This window comes from Bacillus rossius, chromosome 12 (assembly GCF_032445375.1).
Source record: "Bacillus rossius redtenbacheri isolate Brsri chromosome 12, Brsri_v3, whole genome shotgun sequence".
Lineage (NCBI taxonomy): Eukaryota > Metazoa > Arthropoda > Insecta > Phasmatodea > Bacillidae > Bacillus > Bacillus rossius.
The window spans coordinates 16,809,441-16,832,670 of NC_086339.1; the positions used below are offsets into that span (position 1 = coordinate 16,809,441).

The 23,230-nt window shown below is 39.8% G+C and overlaps 1 protein-coding gene across 33 annotated transcripts in view; it reads right to left on the reverse strand.

Moving 5' to 3' along the window:
• LOC134537607 (LIM domain and actin-binding protein 1) overlaps positions 1-23,230 on the reverse strand; it is a 216,376-nt gene that overhangs the window by 175,845 nt on the left and 17,301 nt on the right. For 3 of the 33 annotated variants that reach the window (XM_063378237.1, XM_063378230.1, XM_063378209.1), the window contains exon 1: positions 12,865-13,016. The exons of 24 other annotated variants lie outside the window; for them this stretch is intronic. In XM_063378237.1, the coding sequence (XP_063234307.1) occupies positions 12,865-12,886 (22 nt within the window). In that variant the 5' untranslated portion in view covers positions 12,887-13,016. Of the gene's footprint in view, positions 1-12,864; positions 13,036-23,230 lie in introns of those variants that run through there. 6 more of the 33 variants (XM_063378228.1, XM_063378238.1, XM_063378246.1 and 3 more) reach the window with 3 other exon arrangements.

Sequence of the window (23,230 nt, forward strand, 5' to 3'; positions counted from 1 at the left end):
ATCTGGCGCAGCCTACATCCGCTGAGAACCTGCTTCGCCCAACATGCAATTACATCTGCAACACTGTGTTTTTTTGCAGTGCCGATATCCAGCGCAGGCAGAACACGCCACGTCGACGCAGCTCGGCTCAACGGCGGCCATTCTGTGCGGGGCGACGGGGTCGTTACCACAACGCCGAAATACCATAACGCCGAATGTCAAAATTGACCACAACGCCGACAGCTAGAAAAACTGCTGTGTACCACAACGCCGAAATAACAACTGAATGAATTTGTGTGTTTTTCTTAAATGTACCTTAACGCCGAAATACCACAATCAAACCTAACCTAACCTAGCGTAACCTAACGTAATATAACCTAACCTAACTTAACATAGCCTATCCTAGCCTAGCCTAGCCTAACATAGTCTAACCTAACCTAGTCTAACCTAACCTAAGCTTTGTGGCAGTCCTGCAGTGACATTTTTCGGCGTTAGTGTATTTCAGCGTTGTGGTGCGTCCCCGGGGCGACGCTTAGCGGGTGACTCGCGGCATTTTTTATGGACGGTCGCTCCATCGAGCGCCCCCGTACACTGGCGCCGTAGCTCGGCGAGCTAGCCCCACACACTACACGAGCAAGCTCGTCTCTTCCTCGATATTGCAGACGTCCTCTTGTGTTGGATGTTTTAACTTTCAGAATTTTTCACGTCAAAAGCTTGCACTTAAAACTGTCGATATTTTAATTTAATTAAATGCATTAATCATACACACAACACTTTTATAACAAATTTTAACAAAATTCCATGTAATGACCTACCAAACACGGGTTTAAAAATCTATTAAGTCATCGAAGTAAGTTATCTGGATCGTAATGTCTAATTAATTTTTTCTGTTTAAATTGTTGCATCGGCTAGAGTTTTTTTTTCTTCGCCGGTTCAGTTCATACTTCCTGAAACGAATGCGGCCCGCAGACTTTTTTTTGAGAAGTTTATTTCCTCTCCCTTACTTCTTTTTCCTTCCATCGATCGCCGTTCCTGTCGTGTCAGGTTCGCCGACTCGAAGCAGTGGCAGGTGGACGTAAGTGCGTGTTATCTCCCGTCGCTCCACGAGTTCGCGCGGAAACGTCCCCGGGGCTCTGGCGAAGTTCCACGCGACCCACTTCTCTCAGTCGGTCAGCGGCGAGACGAACACTTTCGACAGCCCTTTAGCAGCGAGAAGCCTAAGATGTACATCAAGCTCTGTCCCTGCCCGAACACGCCCGAATATTCACCTTCGGCCAACCTCGGGGATTTGTTTTATTTTTTGCGCAGGAAAAATGAATTCAAATATTAAAAGTGATCGGTTAGGTTAGCTACATTAAAACACTTTAAAACACTATGGACGGTTAGTTAGGTTAGTATAGCTACATTAAAATAAACCGAGAAATATAAATATATATAAATAAACCCGAGGTTGTCCGACGGTGAATATTCGGGCGTGTTCGGGCAGGGACAGAGCTTGATGTAGGCCTACATCTTAGGCTTCCCTTTGGCAGCCGTCTGGCTCGGCGCAAGAGCTCTAACACCGCGAGGGCGCTAAGGGCGACGCTAGCTTGATCATCACACGCGTCTTCGCCTCTACGCGCCAGGCGCTTCGGTAACACGCATCTATGGGACTTTAAGCGGTCCCCCGATAGTTTGATGCTGGAGTCTCGCTGCACTTCCCTACATATTTTACAATACTAATTTCAGACCTTTTCATACCTAAAAACGTACGTGAAAATACCCTTCTAAGCCTTTTTTCACTGTCCAAAAAATACACCTTATAGACGAAACGATGGGACGAAATTTGTATGACAAGTGTAATGGCTCTTAAACTGTATTCGTAATCATTTACCAAACTCTGCGCTTGGTTTGGTGACCTGGCCAGGCGAACACCTTAAATGTGTATGTCCCGTTCCAGGAAATTATTTTATTTTATTCGTTTAACACGGTTAAACTTGCCTTATTTTGGGTGGCCAAACTAAAAAAATATATATAGTGCATACTTTTCTGCATTATTAGTAAGTAAAATTGAATTTTTAACATTTTTGTGCAGTGATAAGGAGAACCAAATGTGATAAATATTAGAAATATTTTGGGTTTAAAGGCAATTCTAGTGTCTACTGCGTGATATGGTTAGAAATTCTTTCAGAAATATTTATTTAACTTTATTTAGCATTTTAATCATAAAAATTATAATGATTTTAAAAGACCAGGTAAAATTAAATTTTTTTCCTGAAAGAAATCGAACCAATTCACAGAGAATCTAGTAAAATTGACTTTAAACCTAAAAAGTTCCAGTTTTATATTTATTTCATTCTCGTTAACCATACTGCAAAAAAAAAAATAGTTAAATATGCTAATTTGCCAGCTAATTATGCAAAAAGTATGCTCTTTGAATTTTTTTTTCATTTTGTTGAAATTTTTTACTCGAGAAGTCTACCATGTTAAAAGTTAAGATAAAATAAACACCTGTAATGGGACATACACTGAAACCATGGAAGAATTAGTTTAAGTAATATGCGTCTGTTCTAATGTTGAAGTCAATCTGATTGGGCTGGCGTAGCACTAAGCGCTTCCGGCCTTGCGGCTAAAACTTCCTTGGCTTTATTTTTTTTTTTTTGCTAAAACATTATTTTGACCGCCTTACTTATAGTGCACAATGCAGGTGTCTCTCGAGATCATAATCTAACACGCAAACAATAATTGATCTGGAAGAAATAATCGAGTAGAAACTGGCAATCGCTCCGGTTAAACCGCGTTGTGTGACATCGGCTTAAGTTCGTTTCACAATATTGTGTGTCACAATGCGTCCCCCCCTGGTTTCGCAGTAGTGAAGCGTTCAATAGTATCGCTGACGGTTGACTCTAAATTCAATGCTGCCATTTGTTCTATTGCAGAAACTTGTATAGCCGAGGCAAAAATACGACACAGCATGATAACACTGATAACTGTAAGCTCGTGTGACCGCTTTGTACCAGTTATCACAATGATCAGTGTCTCTGAAATATGATCAATCACTAAAAAAAAAAAAAAAAAAAAATCGTTTTTAAGTAATCTTTGTTTCACAAATATTTTGCCACAACTTGCAATACGGGTTCCAAATATAATTTTTGAAAGTGAAACTTCTTTACAGTCGGCAAAGTGAGTCGAGATGTTGGTGTCGTAAGAGCTTAACGGAAAGTATAACGCGAATAAACATTTATTTTAAATGTTATATTACCTGACGAGGACGCAGATGACAGCAGCAGCGCTCGATGGCATATTTGCATCGCATCACACTTTATTGCGCACTTGTTCACTTGCGCTCTTGCATATTCGATATTTGTACACATTAGTAGTATACGAATGTATGTCCGGGGACACGGCTTCTGGCTGTGGAGCCGGAAGCCGACCGCCATCTTGTATTTGTGACGTCACGGCGGCCATCTTGGATGACCTTGACCTTTGAACTTGACCTTGACGGCCATCTTGAATCCGCCATTTTGTTTTACACCGTTTTGGTTTATGACGTCACCGTTGCAATTTCCGTTATGGCCGCCATTTTGAAAATCTATATTTATTATCAGATTTTAATAAAAAAAAAACAATTTAAAATTTATAAAAAACTAAATCTAATTTTGATTAAAATATAAGAAAAATCCGTTGCAATTTCCAGCCAGAAGCTGTGTCCCTGGACATACATTCGTATACTACTCACATTCCTGTATTCTCGCATACTGATTTACTCACTGTGCTCATGCCTGTACGCTTGAAAAAGCGCACACATGTAAAAGTGTTTCAAATATTTATGTAGTTGTGTTAAATGCTTTCCTTCAATCTGGCTGTTGTACAAAAAAAATTAAATTTAAAATTTATTTTTTTAAGTTTTTAGTTTGTTCAACGATAAAAGCAGAATTTTATTAGTGTTGTTTGAATTATAAGTTTATTATCATGCCAAGGTGCAACTATCCCGTTGCCCCTGTCCGAAGAGATGAGCCGAAGGAACGCGTTATCGGCGACACGGCGGAAGTGGGGCAGCGCGCCGGAACGTTGCGTCACATGCGGCCCAGCCGATATGACCGGCGCGTGATAACTCGCACGTACTTTTACCTAGTTAGGCAGGATGACTAGTGCGACGCTCGCTGGTGCTTCCAACGCGGTATCGCCTCTAAGCGCAAGTTCCGTGGACTGGCGCGCAGTCTTCTCGTCGTGCACAGGAGGACAACTGTGAGATTCGAACAGTAACCATAACATTATGTGGCGTAGGAATGAAGACAGAAGTGCGTTCCCTTTGTTAATTTCAAGAATCTCTACCGGATGTCTCATACCTAAATATTATACTGAAAACAACATGTTTTTAGCCATTTTTAAGGACCTTCTTCCCAACAAAGAAAGGTCGCAGTAAGAGGCTACACAAATTCGACTCGTAACATGTCTCGTTGAGGATTTATTCGATTATTTTATTTAAAGGGGTAATTTTATAAATTTCGGAACTGATTTTCGACAAGGAATTTTATTAAAAATACTCCACATCTTGTAAAAATTCATCAAACAGTTCATACTATACAGTTTCCCTTTGGTTTTGTAAACTTTGGTTCGCGCCATACTCCGCAGATGGCAGCACCTTGGTTGCACATTTCCGTTGCATTCACGAAATTACTCCCACCAAATGCCTTTATACCGAGAGCTAAGTGTGTTACACATCAATAAGTTAAATAAGTGAGTGATGATTGTTCCCGTAACATTGCAAGTCTACCTCGGCCATCTTGTACGTCGCTGGAGCTGGGAAGCCTAGGATGCACATAAAGTTCTGCCATTCCCGATTACACCCGAACAATTCACCTTCGGCCAACCTCGGGTTTATTTATATATATTTATATTTCTCTGTTTATTTTAATGTAGCTATACTAACCTAACTAACCGTCCATGGTGGTTAAAAGTGTTTTAATGTAGCTAACCTAACCGACCACTTTTAATATTTGAATTTTTTTTTTTTTTGCGCAAAAATAAAACAAATCCCGAAGTTGGCCGAAGGTGAATTGTTCGGGTGTAATCGGGAATGGCAGAACTTTATGCGCATCTTAGATCTCCCCGCTGGGAGCTAGCGCTTCGCACGCCACTCTGTGGCCGAATGCACGCCGCATCCCCGCCGGTACATAATTACTTTCCTCTCTGGCGGAGAGTTGCCGCAGTCGAACCTCCTGGGGCGAGGCACTCCTGTCTGTCCGAGTTTTACGCGTCGGCGTTATTGCGTTCGTTGAAAATGAAAGCGGTGAAACATTAACCCCGCGGGAAAAGATTTTACTGCAAAGGGTCCCACACGCGAGAAGTAATTAGAATTCAGTTAGCGTCCGGGTTGAAGGTAAAAAAAAAAAAAAAAATCGAGGGAGGGTCCGGCTGTATATATATATATATATATATATATATATATATATATATGACATTCGATTTTTAACGTCTCTTCGACAGCGAAGGACGTCTACCCGTTTCTTCCTTTCTATTCTTTCTTTTTTTTTTCATCTCTTAAAGTCTTATTTACTTATGTTGTCCTGCCGTACGTAATTAGCTTAGCTTCGGAATTGTGTTTTATTTTATTTGTATTTATTATTACTCTTCAATTTTTATGGCATATGATTCATTTAAAACCTTATAAGTGTAAGTATTAACTCAAATGGAAACATAAACACGTCAATAAAAATAACTTATGGGGTCATTAATTGATCGTTTTAAAATATTTTAAATAATTTAAAATTCATAACAAACTTTTATTTTGAAACATTACTTTTTTTTTAATTGGTCGTTGTTATTTACGTTTTTCTGATTATTCGTAGATATCACGACTCAAAATGGCTACGTGCACAATAGTACGACCAACTGTCAACAGGTGGTGCTGGCAGTAAACATTTTCGGATACTACATATACATCCATTAGAAATGCGTCCTTTGCATTGTGACTCTGCATTTTCTAAGGGATGTAGGGACGTGAGTGGTATGGACCATGGCCCCCACAAGGGTGGGGCTAAGTGGACCCCTGGATCCAGAGCCCGGGCCCAGTCCTGTTTTTTTTTTAATGTTTAACTGTTATAATTTTTCACAAAATAACAAAAAAATAATATATTATATTCAACGAAATTCTAGAAGATTTCACACACCTACAGCTAATCTTATTTTTCTGTAACTATTTTCATTTCGATCTTAGTGTGTGAAATAAATATAAATACTTGCTGTGGTTATTTTAAAGTAAAATAATTTTATAAACAAAGCTTAGTTTGGACTTATAAAATAGTAACCATAATTACATCCTGTATTTTCAGGTTAAATAACATTAAAAAAAAAGAGTGCAGATAAGAAATAACCATGCAATTATAATGTAGCGTGTAACTGTAAGATTGAGACCCAGGGTCTCCGATCCTGGGTCCAGGGCCCGTAATCGAATGTGGGGGCCATGCGTGTGGACGCATCCCCACGTGTTCGGATACTGGCGATGCACGGCCCCGGAGGGGGAGGCGGACAACGGGAACCACACATAACTTAGAACTGTCATAACTTAGAAAACTAGAAAAAATCCACATAACTTAGAATTGTCATAAGTTAGAACGATCATAACTTAGAAACACACAACGTAGAAACACACAACTTAGAAACACACAACTTAGAACTTAGAAACACGTAACTTATAAACACGCAACGCAGAACCACACAACTTAGAAACGTCATAACTTAGAACTACCACAACTCAGAAACACGCAACGCAGAACCACACAACTTAGAAACGTCATAACTTATAAACACACAACTTAGAACAGGCATAACTTAGAAGATTCTATCTTGTGTGTTTCTAAGTTATGTGTTTCTAAGTTGTGTGTTTCTAAGTTGTGACAGCACCCCGCGGACAACGGCTGCGGCAGCATCGTGTACTCCCCGAACATTGCCGGCGAGCAGGGGCAGTTGTCTAATCAGCAGCGAGCGCTGATGAGATGGGCAGAGTTAATCATCACACGAGAGGGAAGCGCGGGGGAGAGGCAGCGAGTCAGAGGCAGGAGTTGCATCTCGGCGAGGGACTTGCGGGCTGCGATGTAAAGTCTGTGCATGCAAACTCGTCTCATATTTGACGATTCTCAAAAGTAGTACCAACAATACTCAAACTTCGTTTGCAAAGCAACACATGACTGTTGATTTAATACAATTTTTTTGGATCACCATTGCAGTTTTTCACTGTTTTGTCATGGAAAAATTTCAAGAATGCAAAACAAGAACGATAAATTATGAAAACACAAACCCATGTAGAACAAGCCTAAATCTGATGATGTCGAACGGATGGACCCAACTATGAACCTATACAGGTATTATAGACGACACAACGACGTCAGCATAGACGAACACATTCAAACTTACAATATCAGACTGCACAAGAATTCTGTGGAACGAATTCCGTCATGGAAAAAATAACAACACAGGGGAACACAGTGGGCTAACAATAACGAGACAATTTCAACAAGAACAAAAAATTTCAGACATAACTAACGTGGACAACGCAGTATACCTACCTACATACTAACACAAATATGAAAATAAGCACAGCACCGACGAACACCATAGGTTACCTATGACGAAACAGTTGCGACGTTTCGGGGACTGGCATCTGTTGCCGTCATCCGGCACAAACAAACTGATATTTGAGTTGTGATATCAGCTGATTTAGGCTTGTTCTCTGTGGGTTTATCTTTTAATTTTTTTTCTCCTTATTTTGCATTATTGAAAAATTTCCACGGCAAACAGTGAAAAACTGTAATGGCGCATGTCCAAAAAATTATATTAAATCAAAATTCCCCATTGCATGAATCATTTAAGGAACGTATGGTGTTTATTCTTGAACACCGAAAACTACATGAACTTGTTTACAAACACTGTTGACAGAACAACAGTGGCAGAACGACATGTAGACCATTATCTTTGTGGCTAATATAGAAGTCAGATTTCTTTTACTTTGCCTACCTGTTACAGAGCGTATTTGTAGTAATCTGTCCGATCATTTCCCCCAGTGTATTGCATTAGTGACTCACCTTAAGATATCACTGCCATGTTAAAAATATTCATATCTGAAAAAGGCTCTCAAGTGTGTGTAATTTGCTATCACTTGAACGTATTTTTACACCGATTATATAACACTTAGGAAATATCTGTGACGAATATTTGTTTCAGAACAATAAATGCAAACTAGGTGTAGTGATAGTAGCAAACACGAGAAAATGGAGAAAATCAACATGTCGTATGCGACTCCGCCTTAACATTGCCTTCCGCAGAGCGGAATGGAAGCGACAGCACAGCACCCAGTCTTGGACTTGGAAAGGAAATTTTTTCCGCAAGTGTAAATACCCGAACCGGCAAGGGAGTCGAACCCTAGACCTTTGGATTGTCGGCCAGGAGCCTGCTCTACAATGACGCGGAAGTGTAGTGGAGACGGAACTTGAAACGGGAGTATCTACAATGGCAGTCATGCGGACAGGAACCCGTACGTATTAGCTCGGCAATGCCCAGCTCTTTCGTTTACGTTACTCCGTGCGACCAATACGAACCAAGTAGCTGGCCGCGGTGGTAGCAGTGTTTTTCTACGCTTTGAATACGTTAGAAATTGTTTCAAATACAAGAATATCCAGGGTTCTATAATTGCTATCTGGTTTATTTTTATTATATATGTAGGTAAATACTTAGCGTGTCATGTTCTCATACCACAAATTTTTTTATCGATTACATTAATTTTAATAATCCTGAAACTTAATATCATTGGTTGTCATTTGTTACGTTTTCGTGTATTGTGGAAGCTGCAGCTGATAGCGAAACGTAAATATATTGCGGCCTGTGATCCGTTACCGTTTTTATGTTTCCGTTTCATTGCAGAACGGGCCAACATCTCGGACTGATGGGTTAGATCGAATATTGAAATTTTGATGTAGTAATCAGTGATTAAATATAGCTCTAAAAAAAATAAACCGTTAACTGAGTTACGTGTGGCTGGCTGAACACAAAATGAGTAAACATGCATTCGTTATGAACCACAACGGTAATAAAAAAAAATATATCTCAGTTGCCGTCAAACGCCCGCGCCTTGTGACGTCAGCATGTGTGCTCCAGACCACGCGTGGGTGACGCACGAGGCTGGTCGGAAGTGGAATGACGTTGTACGTGCACAGAGAGAGAGAGAGAGAGTGTGTGTGTGTGTGTGTGTGTCGAGGTCCTGCCACGCTGTCAGATTTTGGTCTCCTGCTGCATTTAGTCGGCAAAGTTAGAAGGTTAATACTGGACGAAACATGGCTGTCGATTCCAACAAATGAAGTTGGGCGGTTAACCTCAAAATCGTTTTAAAATCCTGTCCACTATCAAAATTTATTATTGGACTGAGCTTGCTCAACCTTCTCACTTTGCTCTTATTTTTAAAAATGAAAATAATGCCTTGCGGGTGCTGGATAGAAAACTTGAAACTGATCTGACTTTGCATGTTTATTACATTTTAAAATAACTGTATTTTTCAATGACATTAATACTCGATGCATGTTCTGCGCTCTATAAAAGTTTTAAAGACATCTTTTTTTTTTAGATAAATTACTTAACGTGCTACATTAATTGTACCATTATTTTAGTTTTAATGTCCCATACGTCCTTCGCCATTTTAAGTTCCTTTGAGAAGAAAATGGAAGCCATTTATGTTTTCGCTGCACGATCCTGATTGGCTGTTTGACGAACGAAAGCAGCCGGTCCTATGTACAAAATAGTTGATGGAAATTCAAGACACGTCCGATGTTTCATAACCAACATGGCTGCGTTAGCGACGTTTTGATTGTCGTCACGACCTTCCAACGTTATTACGGCAAGCTCTTACTGGAAGGCGCTGGGGGCGGAAGTTTGACAGCGTGCCGTCCTGGAGACACGAAAGATTGGGGAAGGGGGGGGGGAAGTCAGTGCAATGCGCAAGAGGAATCAGAGTAGGCAGGATGTGTGTGTGGCCAGGACAGCGGAGCAGGACGTGACGTCAGGCCACACTTCATCCTGCAGGAGGCTGGAGGAAAACAGGAAGCCCTGATGGCATCTAGGCCCGGCGCCGCTATCCTTCGGACTGGCGCATCAGTGTTGCCAGGTCGACAAAGAGAAATTCCGCAGTGGGGAGATGCCGAAAGACGCCATCTTGGATTCAACAGTTTTCAAGCCGTGCCAATTATTTTCTATCATTTAAATTTTCTCGTACATTCTTAAAGCATAGTATATAATTAAATCTTACGCCTGGAGTTAGTGGTGAATATTTTCTAGAAATAGTCATGGGTGTTAAGTTTTGAAATAATGTTTGGTAATGACTTCAACTGTAGTAGTATGTACTGTCAAAATACACTATGTTGTTTAAAAATCACGATAACGGATATAATGTCCTTGTTTAGAGGCAAAAGCAATCGCGGTTGTTCTGCCTAGCTGCTAGGTTCATTAATACAATTTTTAGCGTTTAATAATTGTTAAATTAGGCTTGACATATTTTTTACGGCAGTAATGTTCTAAACAAGCAAGTTACAAGTTGTTTATCGAGCGATAAAACGTTGGACTTGCATTCAGGAGGATTCGAGGTCTTGATTTCGGGTTTCCTGTGGTTCCCTGAAATTTCTACAGGCTGATGCTGGGATGGTTCCTTGCAATAAGCCATGACCTTTTCAACCCTCAACGTCCCTGACTTATAATGGCGTGTGTCCGTCTCTATAACGGTGTTGCTGCCGACTAGAAGTCGAACCGAAACACCCTTCTAGTTAAAAGTTAAGGTGGCCGCTTGGTCGGGTGAAGGAGCTCTAAAAGCGCGGGGGCTCTAAGGGGGACAATGGCCTGCGCATCACACGCCTCTTCGCCTCTACGCGCCAGGCATCGAAATGGCGTGCAGTCTTCTCGTCGGTAAAGCGCCTCTATTGGACTTTAGGCGGTCACCCTATCATTTTATGCTGGAATATTAAAGGTAAAGTCTTCCATCCAGCCCGTCCCTATATACCAACAATACCGTGTTTAGAATTTTTCACACATGAGCCCTATATGCGTACGTGAAAACACTTGTTTTATGTTCTTTTCACTGTCCAGAAAGTACACGTTAACTTTGAAACGAAACTTCTACAGGCAAGTTCAATGGATCTCAAATGTTATTCGCAAATATAACACTTTTAATGAATCTTGGACTGTTTGTAAACGTCGCGTTAACAACTGGAGCGGTAAATATGTAGTGTAGCGGTATTTGCGAAAAATAAATTTTTTTTAATCCGAAAATACTTTTATTATATGCTCTTTTACTTCCTCTTTTCATTAAACCCGGCGATAAGAAATTCCCGTAAATATGTAGTATAGCGATATTTGCGAGAAAAAAAATGATAAAAATCCGAAAATACTTTTATTATAAGCTCTTTCACTTCCTCTTTTCATTAAACCCGGCGGAGATAAGAAATTCCAAATACTTTAGGAGATATCGCCGTTTTTATTTTGCAATACAAGACCTGTGCTATATTTTTTTTTATTTTGCCGTGTGTTCGTGAATGCCTAATAAATTAAAATGGTCGATTAGGTCAGGTCAGTTACATTATAAATACTTTCAAACTAAGCGGACATTAAAAATAATATGAATTAATTTTAATGGTTGTTTAGTTTTAAAGTATTTATAATGTAACTGACCTGACCTAACAAACCGGGACAAAGGATGAACAGTAGGAACTCACGTTTTTTTTTTTTACTTATTACTTGCGCAACAATATCCAAATAACAAATAAAACATTAAAATTTGAAACGTTAAAAACTCACCTAAGTTAGAGGCGGGTAAAAAATGGTGAACGACGCAAGAAAAAAAATTTTCATACTCGTAAACAAAAAGCAAAATAAACGCCGCATGAAAGCACAGGTATTGTGAAGAAAATTAAAAAATTCGATATCTCCTAAAGTATTTGGAATTTCTTATCTCCGCCAGGTTTAATGAAAAGAGGAAGTGAAAGAGCATATAATTAAAGTAGTTTCGGATTTTTAACATTTTTTTCGCAAATACCGCTACACTACATATTTACCGCTGGAACTCTGCACGCTGATTGGAGACCAGCCAGGCGACCACCTTAAGGTCCTGAAGACTGCTACAGCACTACCACCGGGTCCGTGCTAGTCCAGACGTGCTTACTGGCTGCAGTGGACGCTGTGCTGACGTGGTTATAATAAATAACTGCAAGGCAAGCGCAACAATATCTCAGGATTGTTTACGTTCTCGCACTTTCCAATCGGTATCAAACACACATTAAAAAAAAAATCAAACACGTTTGTTACTTTTTATCCTAATATAGGCCTACCACTACTTAGTGGTTGAGAGAAACGAAACCAAATACAATTTTTAAAATATTATAAACAGGCTACTTATATTCATTTGCAGTATTGGTTTTATGAAATGATGAAATACCTACATTCTTAATAACGTATGTTAACTTGAGTTATTAACCTAAATTACTAGGATATGCGTTTTCATTCCGCGCGTCAAAACAGACCGTAGCGTCCACAGCACGTTTGCGGCACAGCACGCCGGAGTGACGTCATGTGTGACGCGGGCCAATCAGATTTCAAAATCGGGAGCAGTACGTAGCAGCACGGCCGAATACCATTCTGTTGCAACAAGGCATTCGCACTTCTGTTAATTAAGCCAATCATGAAATAATGTCCATAAATTACGGACAGCAAATACGCTTCTCTAAACTACAAACTATGAACTCTTTTGTAACGGACCAAGCTTAAAACGCCGTCTGAGTAACAACCATCATGGCCGGGCACATTGTTCTGACTGGGAAATAACTCGGAATGAAAGTATTCGCATGTTTTATAGCAACGAAACTCGCAACTCACCGTCTGTGTCATCTGCGATCATGTTCCACTCCGGAGATGACGGGTTTCATGGAGTACACTGACAATTTGTTCATTTAAGCACAGAGCCGCGAAAAAAAAAAAGTAGAAACTGTAAAAGGGTTCTGCACGTATAAAAACAATAAAAAAATACTATATGGGCGGGGCATGGATAAATAGATAAAAGTGCCCTACGTTGCCAACATTACAGCGTTTGCTGCGCTACTAATTTCTGTTCCGCCGTCTGCATAGAGTAATTATTTCAAAGGAGAAACCATTTGTAGAAGTCACCCACTTTAAAAAATAAATCATTACGTTAATTATGTCCTACGGTCAGACAGGGCCAACATTTTTAATACTAAAGAATAGAAAAAAAATATACAAATGTTGAAACCAAGATGGCGTCTTTCTGTTACGTTTCCTTAGAAGTAATAATTGAATATTATCAGATAAAGCTCTTTATGAAATTAAAAAAATAATATTTCTAAAATACTGAATACAAATTTTCCTTTTAAAAATCATTTTAAGTACATAAAAAAAATCATTACGATATAACGTTTTGTTTGAAAACCTTTATGCTCATTGGATATATCTGGCATCAGAGCACATTGAAACAAGGACAGCGCTCATAAAAGATATCTTGCATTGGAAAGAGAGAGTAATGTCCATTACCATGCACAATGCAATCTAAGGATGAGACACGCTATAGTTTCGCCTGGGCGGAGTGTGTGTGAGAGAGAGAGAGTGATAGGGTGCAGCGCTGCACGACTTGGACTAGAAATCTCCCCCTTCCTTTTCCAAAGCGAAGTACCGCTCGCCGTAGAGACTGCGCGCGCATTCTCGTTTCCAGAGAAGTGCGGCGGGAGAGATTCGATCGGACGGACGGTGGCCATAAAGGGAGAAGCTGACCTTGTTGGCAACAATGCCGTTCGAGGTCAACTTCACACACAGCTGAGCGTAGCTAGTTGAATCATGAGTTAAAATCAATTTGTACCATTTGGGTAATTGTGCAGATTAACGGCTTCTGGGATAAGTGAATAATTAAAGTGAAACATTGGTTAGGTCAACCAGCTTAACAATACGTATTAAGTAGCGAGACATTACGGGTTCGACCTCTCCGGGGAATCGAACCTGGTTCGTCTTTGAATGGAAGGGGGGGGGGGGGGGAGGCTTGTTTCAGCTCTTCTTACGAAATAGGGTCAATTTATATCTTGCGTGTGACTGAAAAGGTTTAATAGTCAAAGAAATATATTTTTTTTTATGTCCCAGGAACATGGTATATCAGGGTTTGAAAACAATTTCTGCATTTCAGATGATTATGGCAAGTATTTTTAAATTGATACTATTTGGTTTTATTTATTTATGAAAAATAAACTAAGAAACAGGAAATAAACGGAAACGTGATTATTTTAATTTTACATTTTTATATTACTTAACGGGTAAATACGTTCAAAAAGAATTACTACTTTAAGATTTTGGCGCCAAATTAAGTCTGTGATTAATTATTAGTGCGCCCAGCGGGAAAAAAAAAACAGTATGTCCATAAAATAATATCCCAGTTATAAATTTTAATAATATCAACTGTAAGCATTTCAGAGTGATGGTTCAAAGTCACAGTTAAAGAGTAACTCAAACAGTTTTAGATAAGCGCATGCACGAGTACTGCTTTGTTTTTTCTCGCTCGCAGCGTCACCTACGCAAAATGGCGAATCCTGAGCGTAAAGCGTTTTGTATCCTGCAATTTGCTAAGAGTGAATCTGTAATTTCAGTTCATCGTGCGTTTCGTTTAAATTTTAATGGTGAGCCTCCTTGTGGCAAAAAAAAAAAAAAAAAAAAAAAAAAAACATCCGCCCCTGGTATAAGCAATTCGAAACGGCAGGATGTGTTTGTAAAGGGAATAGCCATGCGATTTTTTTTCCCCTTTGGGACTTTATAAAAGATCGTGTCTACGTTCCGCCGCTACGTAATGATTTGCCAGAGTTGAGACACAGAATTGAAGAGGCTATTGCTTCCATTACTCCGGACTTGTTAACCAAAGTGTGGGACGAATTGGATTTTTAGGTGGGATGTGTGCCGTACAACTAAAGGTGCACATATTGAACATTTGTAAGAAAAACTAGGTTAGTTTAACTTCAATTTGGCGTATGGTTAGTTGTAAATAGTCTAAATTAAACGGCTATAGTATACTATTGAAACTAGGACATTCATTCATGAACATCCAGTATTTTAACAGTGTACACACGGTGTCAAGGAGGGACATACGCGAGCAGCTGTGCGCAGGGTAATTACTGTCCTTCAGGCCTGTGAATATGATTGGACAAAAGGGGGTGGGGGGAGCGAGAGGGAGCGAGAGGGAGCGAGAGAGAGAGAAAGAGAGAGAGACAGAGACAGAGAGAGAGAGAGAGGTGGTTGCAGCCGGCACAGCCTTGTTCAACAACTGCCCCTCTTCTAGGAAGTCGGGGGGGTCTTCGAGGGCCTTTTCTGCCCTAGACAGCCTTCGACGGGAACAAGATGCGGCTCGGCGGAGAACAAAGCGCGTGACGTCATCCTGTGTGTTCGCGCCTGAACGTATGTCGGCGTCTATGACCACGCTCCCGATGCTTGAACGAAGGAACTTTTAGTACTCAATACCGCTTAGTTAGTTCCGTTTATTATATATATATATATATATATATATATATATATATATATATAACCCGTAATAATTACTAAAGAGGAACTTATTCACAGCCGGCACGAATGATGCCATCAGGGCGTAACGAAAATGTTAACGCTCAGAGGGTAACGAAAAGTGCGACGCACATTTTATGTATCAGATTTTAGCTATCAGCTTTGAATATATATTCAAAGCTATCAGATTACATGACGTAAAAAACAAACATATGGCAGCAGCAGCAGCAGCAGCAGCAGCAGCAGCACACGTTGGCACGTTTTTCATTAAAAGTACAACTGCATACTTGCGCACTTGTATATACTTGCTTACTCGCATACTTCCGATCTCGAATACTTGCTCACATTCTCATACAATCTCATAACTTTACACTAGCCTGTACGCACACTTGTACGCCTTTTTCAAATATTTGTGTACCCGACAGACCGCGCGAGTGTACCTCAAGGGCGAGTGAAGCATGCAAGTACGCAACCGTTGTCTGAAATTCGGACACGACCTGGGATCCACGCTCCATAGGTGTACCCAGGGGGGGGGGGGGTGTTTGGAGGTTAACCCCCCCCCCCCCCCCCCCCCGAAAAGTCTTGGCGACCCTTCCCGTCTCAACGGCAACTCCGGAGAGGACATTTTCTTGCTTAAGAAGATTAAAATCCTATCTAAGGAACACCATATCTCAGGACAGACAATGTATTGGCCTTACTGAATGTCCACTACAACATCCACATCGGCCCGGAGAATGTGGTTACTGAATTTGCCCAAAAAAAAAAAAAATTCTTTAAAATGTTTGTAAGCTTAAAAAAGTTTATTATAAACATTTATTTTTTGGTGTTTATGGAGTTTTTCTTAAAAATCAGAAGGCCCCCCCCCCCCATCCCCCCCGAAAACAAATCCTGGGTAGGCCTATGCCACGCTCTGATATTTTTACCCCTGACGGGTTTTTTGTTTCCGACGAAACTGAAAATAACCGATTCCCGCGGGTTTTGGAGCGACGGTGGGTGGGGGCGGCGCTAACCCCGTCCGGAGACAGACCCGGTCCATGACGCTGCAGAGAGAGGGGGAATAATTCAGTGGCACTGCGCGCGGTATCGATCCGCGGGACCAGGTGGACCCTCCGGCTGCCGCAGCGGGGGTCCCGGAGTCTGCGGTTCGACCCCCGCTCGCTCCATTCGCCCTTCCTCCCCTCCCGTTGGCCGCCCCTTGCAGGCAAATGCGCCGCGCGCGCGCCAGCGAGCTGTATTGTTGTCCGCGCGCCTCCGATAACAGAGCAGCCGGCCGTGTTGGAGCTGATGAGATCGCATTGTCTCTTAAAACTGCATTGTTTGCAACCGATTTGCTTCGCTGAAATGTTTATCGTTTGTTTAGCACCGTTCATTATCTCAAGGATTCTCAGCACGTAATGCATACCTAGAATACTCAAATACCCTGTCATGTTCCGCTCAAAATATTGCGGAAATTGTTTTCGGTAAGGTCTAATGATGGTTAGTAAGTACGAATTAGAATCGCGGACGTTAAAAACGTTGACTTTCGTAAAAAAAAGAAGTCTTTTAAAATTGTTGCCGCAATGCAAACACTACACTTCAGCCAATGTTTTGGGTGTTCAACCAATATGGCGCAACAATTAGCTGAATAAAAAGGCATCACACAGAGGAAATGTAATCATGCAGATGCTACCACCTTCCTTAGCTTTTCTTCGAATTCTAGGTTATGTTAGTGTTTTTCCCATGAGTTAATGAAATGCGAAATCTTATTTCTTCGTGATGTCTTACTCTAAAAAACATTAATTGCGTAAGTATCCTTACGATATTATACTACGTGAGGAACTATAGAAATCATCTTATGCAAACAGTTTCTCATGTCACGTGTTCCAAACGAATTCGCGCTTTCGCAAATGTTATATGGTGTATGTATGCAACTCTATCAACAGTATGTTTTAATGAGCTAGTCATGAACTTCTGAGCAGTTGCTCCATTGATACACGCAAAGAAGACTACTGTAGGAATTTTTACAACAATATTCAGATCACACACTTTATGACACAAGTTATTTAGTAACAAACAGATGGGACGAAGATGTTATTCCTCTGCATTAAGGTGGTAATCTTTGGAGTCGGTGTCCGTTCTGAAGTTGAAGTCGATTGGTTTTAAATATTATGGAAAACAAATAGCAGCTGTATAGAGGATAATATGCTAGAAGTTTGTTTAGTAGCTTGAAAGTAATTCGCTAGGAAGAACAATAAAAATGCCATCATGTATTTTTTTTCCTAACCTAACTAAAACTAAGTGTATTTGGGAGGGGTACGGGTTAGGGAGGGACCTAAGTGCGTGTAGAATGTAGCGAGTGTTCTTAAACAAACATGTTAACAAACCATCTGCAAGTATTATAACCAAAAATTGTTTTCCTAGCCATACAGCACAATGGGGGTTGGTAATTGTTCTCATTCTGATTTCAATTATTAACAAGACAAAGATTGCACACATCAATAGATGTGTTTCTTCTTACCTACATATTCTAAAGCAATATTAATACTATCTTTGAAAGATTTGTGCAATGGGAGTGCATGACTTGATGTAGGCTTTTGGACATACGCCATTGATTAGCACATGTATGTCTGCAGAAGAAAACTACAAAAAAAAAAACACAAATGACAGAAAACACCAATTGAGCAAAAATTGCTGTTGTCAGTATTTAACGCCACACAATATTCCACAACATGAGTATGGTCAACAAACAAGGAAAAAACAAAGAAATGGACTAACAGAACGAAAAAAAACCACAAATGATGACAGCACAAAAATTCCGAACCCAAAAAATTCAACACAACAGTTGAAACGAGAAAAAAAAACACAGCAAAACGAAAAGACGAAACAAACACAATAGTTTTCCAAAAAAACAAAAAGAGAAACGAAAAAACCCCCACAAATGATGACAGCACAAAAAATATTGAACCCAAAAAATTCAGCACAACAGTCAAAACGCAACAAAAACACGACCAAACGAAAAGACGAAACAAACACAACAGTTTTCTAAAACAGAAACAAGCGACCTGTGTTTCCGTACCATGTGCGTCTCTGCCTGAGGATGGGAGCAGATAGCAATTCCCGAAACGTCGCTTGTTTCTGTTTTAGAAAACTGTTGTGTTTGTTTCGTCTTTTCGTTTGGTCGTGTTTTTGTCTCGTTTTGACTGTTGTGCTGAATTTTTTGGGTTCAATTTTTTTTGTGCTGTCATCATTTGTGGGGTTTTTTTTTCGTTTCTCTTTTTGTTTTTTTTGGAAAACTATTGTGTTTGTTTCGTCTTTTCGTTTTGCTGTGTTTTTTTTTTTTCTCGTTTCAACTGTTGTGTTGAATTTTTTGGGTTCGGAATTTTTGTGCTGTCATCATTTGTGTGGTTTTTTTCGTTCTGTTAGTCCATTTCTTTGTTTTTTCCTTGTTTGTTGACCATATTCCTGTTGTGGAATATTGTGTGGCGTTAAATCCTGACAACAGCAATTTTTGCTTAATTTGTGTTGTTTTTTTTTGTAGTTTTCTTCTGCAGACATACATGTGCTAAGCAATTGCGTATGTCCAAAAGCCTACATCAAGTCAATATTAATACTACGCGTTAATCATTTTGCTCCTGATTTGTTACCAGCCTAACAATACGTTAGCCAGGCTGGAGTGTATCGTTTGACTCAAAGATATTTTCTCTAAAGGTAAGGAAAACTACTTGAAAGCAACGATGTCAAAGGTAAACACTTTTACGTCAAGTGATGTTTTGGACAAATTAATTTAAGAGAAAACAGGTAGGCCTACATTATGCTTCAATATTCACTTGTCCTTAAACACTTGGTGTAATTGTTTGTTATACATTTTTCTATCGTTTAACCCATCATCAGATATTTTTATAAAATCAAACAATTAAAATCTGTTTATTAGTTATCAAGTTATGAAATTTTAAAGGTTTGTATAAATGTGGAATTTTGGTACCTTTTATGATGCGGAAAAAATTTGGACACGATAACTTTTATGGTAGCTATGCTATATTACAAATTTTTAAAAATTACCTTTTGATATACGTTTTGAAAAAAAAATTACAAACATGAAATTGAAATTTTAAGAATAATTAGCATTAAATTTGTCAATATTGAAAAACATAAATTTTTTCACACCAACGAAACCATCAAAACGGAATATTACAGTCTATTTCTGCTCAAACCCTGAGCGTTTTCAGCCAAGCAGTTTTAATGTAGTTGCAAGCAAGGGTTATATTTTTTTCAAAGATTGATTACACAAATGTTGATATTAGCGAGAAAAGTTTTAGTTTTGACTTCAAGAAAATGGGTGCGAGACCACCACGCGTTAGGAGTGCAACTTCATAGATATATGTAGATGTAGGAAATTTGTAGCGTACGCAAATGCGTATGCATTTGAAACAAAGAGTACAAGTTTGCACGTATGCAAGCGCAAAGGTGAAGTACATCATGGAAGTTCACAATTAATTGTAACAAACATGGTGAAAGAAAACCTGCAAGGATTCTCATATTTGTCTGACTCTCTAGTTTAATCACTACGAGCGTTACTTTTTTTTTCCGTTGCACTATTTCTTTGCGCTCTGGCGACGCCATTGCCTCGACTCACCCTAAAGGCTGAAAATAAATTTCACTCGAAAAACGCACTGACAGCAGTTTTGGCGTGTTCGCGTAAGCTGCAGACTTGTGACGTCAACCCGTGGAGTGTGTACACACACACACCTACGTGTGAGCGGCAGGCGGAATGGCCAGGCGCGCCGAGGTGGGAAAAAAAAAAAAAAAAAAACAAAAAAAAAACGAAGCGCGCCGAAAATACTGCCAACCACACGAGTCCTTTCTGGAGTCTCTGCCCGCGCAGTTGCGTGATGACCCCTAGAGCCGACAAAACTACTTCTCACCGGCCTAGAGTCAGACGCCCGAACAATACGCTTGCGTGCATCTTCAGGCCTTTTATGCTGTTGCAAAACTGAAAGTTAAGTTAGGTTATGTGTTTTCCCTAAATAAAATTCTCGCAAAAATTAGTTCCAATTTTTGAAGTGAAACTTCATTGTTCATAAAAGAATGTCCCATTTTCAATAGTATACTGTAACAGTTTAATTTACAACAAACATACATCAAAATTATGGTAAACTTACCTATTTTTCTTACAAATGTTCAATATGTCTTGTGTGAGTGACAGTGATGAAAGCAACATAATACCTGCAATGGAGGTAAATAAATCAGGGAACGGGCGAATGAAATCTTTGCCTTGTTATAATTGAAGTGAAAAAAAATTTTTTTTAGGTAATAAAGTAGTTTCAAGCTTATTCCAATCTGATGTGTTAATATCATTGTTTAGCCATTATCATGATGTCAATTTATAGCGATTTCCTATCGCACTATTAACACACTTCTAGCATTAGACTTTATACAGCTACGGTTTGTTGTGCTAACCAGAGCGATTTCAACTCTATAACGGACACCCACTCCATGTAATATATAGCTACTTATAAAGCTGGAGAAACAATGCCACGACGAATACGACACGACAAATCAGATTACATAGGCGTCGTACAGCGTTCCAGCACGACTGAGTAATAGCGTAGACTCACAATACCACGACAAAATTAACACTACCAACTCTTATCATGGCTATCGACAAGTCTTCCCAAGCCAAATGCGTCCATAAAATGCAGTATTGGCTAAAAACAGTGTAGGCCCTTTTATTACCTGTGAACAGTTGGAAGTGCAAAAACATTATAACATTCAGTCGTTAATCGCACAAAGTGAGATTCAGTTTATTGTAGATAAAAAAAAAAGCTGTAGATATGTTGATACGGGTCAGAAAAAAATTCCGTAAGGTTTCCGTTTTGCTTTCCGTCGTGCGGCAAAACACGACGAAATTAGAAATGGAATCTACTTCTCGCGGGCCGTCGGGGAGCGTATTTTGTCGTGTTGACGTCACGGTGACATTGTATCTCATTGGCTACTGAGCGTGTTGGACCTGTCGTGGCATCGTGACTCCAGTTTAACTCAATGATATTTGCAAACGAAACACGAAGTTACAGATAGGTCTTCGGTAGTGAGAAAGTCACAATATTGGCCCTAATACTAAGAGCAATGACAATAATAACATGGCAAATATCAAATAGAATCGCGCAATGCATGCTTTTTAAATTATTTCATTTCTGCAATCCGCTAAAACCCAGCTAACTGTAGCTGTTCCGTTCAACTAGGAAGCTAACGCGCGCGTACGTGAGGTTAACGGAACATAATTTCGCAGCAGGCGTCTAATTACTCCCGTGCAGCGAAAGGAAAACGGACTGGGCCAACGTTCGGCCTCGTACACTGTAATTTTTATTTTGTAAATTGAACAGAAATACAGATCTAAATGTACAGATGTTTGTAAGTTTTAACATTTACATGAAAACATCCGTATCACTACAAAAAAAGTGTTTGCAGTAATACTGGGTTCGGATTCTTACCCGGGCAATTTATGCTTTGTGTTGTCCCAGCATCAACATAGTTAAAAGTTATTTTCAAACCGTTCCCTGAATAGCTTTTCAGTTTTAACCGCGCGTGTTAATAATCGTAATAAAACAAAATAAATTCCAATTAATGAGTATTTGCCAATTTTTGTAAGAAATACTCAGTATTAGATCGAAAAACGTATTTCGTATACGCAAAAATAACCATAGCCATGTGTTGTACGAAGATACAATATATTTATTGTAATATCACAAACTATTTCCTGGCAACTGGTTTCCAGAGTAATCTTTTCTATAAGTACAGAAATGTTTTCTTCTTCTTTGTAGCGTGCTCTACTGTCGTCTCCGTCGGAGGTAGGTACATATGTAACGCATGTGTGTGTTTTAGGTAGCTGTACGGGGCTGAAAGTCCAGCCTCACTTCTAGGTGAGTGTGTGTGTGTTCCCGCCTCCGTAGTTGAGTTGACACAGGACTGCGGCGACGGAGCCACGGTAACAGCTGCCGACGAGCTACTGCAGGGACCAATGTCCCCCAGAGAGGAGGTCAAGTAGGTGCTTCGGAACCGCCCTCAGCAACGGGCCCCGCGAGTTAAAAAAAAAAAAAAAGTGTGGCTGTGTCATGAACACGGCCGTGTGTTGTACGTGAATACGTGTACGTACCAGATAATATTTTCTGTACAACATATAAAATACGCTATTTTATGTATGTTATAATCATTTTATATTTTTATATTTTTTTATATTTTACATTTTATCACTGTAAACTATTTTTACACTATTTTTTTTATATATGCAATCGATAGATTTCGACGAGATCTGACGATTGAAACCCAAACGAACGTCATAGCTTCTCCGAGTCAAAAGTTATACTAATTGGAAATCTCGAAACGCAGCCAAAATGACCTCAAAATGGCGGCGCTTCCCCCTCCACCGCGCGCGATGCGTCACAGTCCTCACTTAGCGTATCGAATTTTTTTGATTCTTTAGCTATCCAGTGGTGTAATCAAATTTTTGGATGGAGATGATAGGTATGTAGCTGCAACACCAAACTGTATCCCCCGATTTTGTTATGAATCGTTTTATGAATTTTCTCCCACTATGGAATAAATTTTAAAGACGTATTTACGTCAAAAAAAAACATACAGGGTGAGTCTGGATTCGCCCGACAAAATTCGAATATAGGTCCAGCTCGACAAAATAAGTTGGGAACATATATTTACACACGACGTA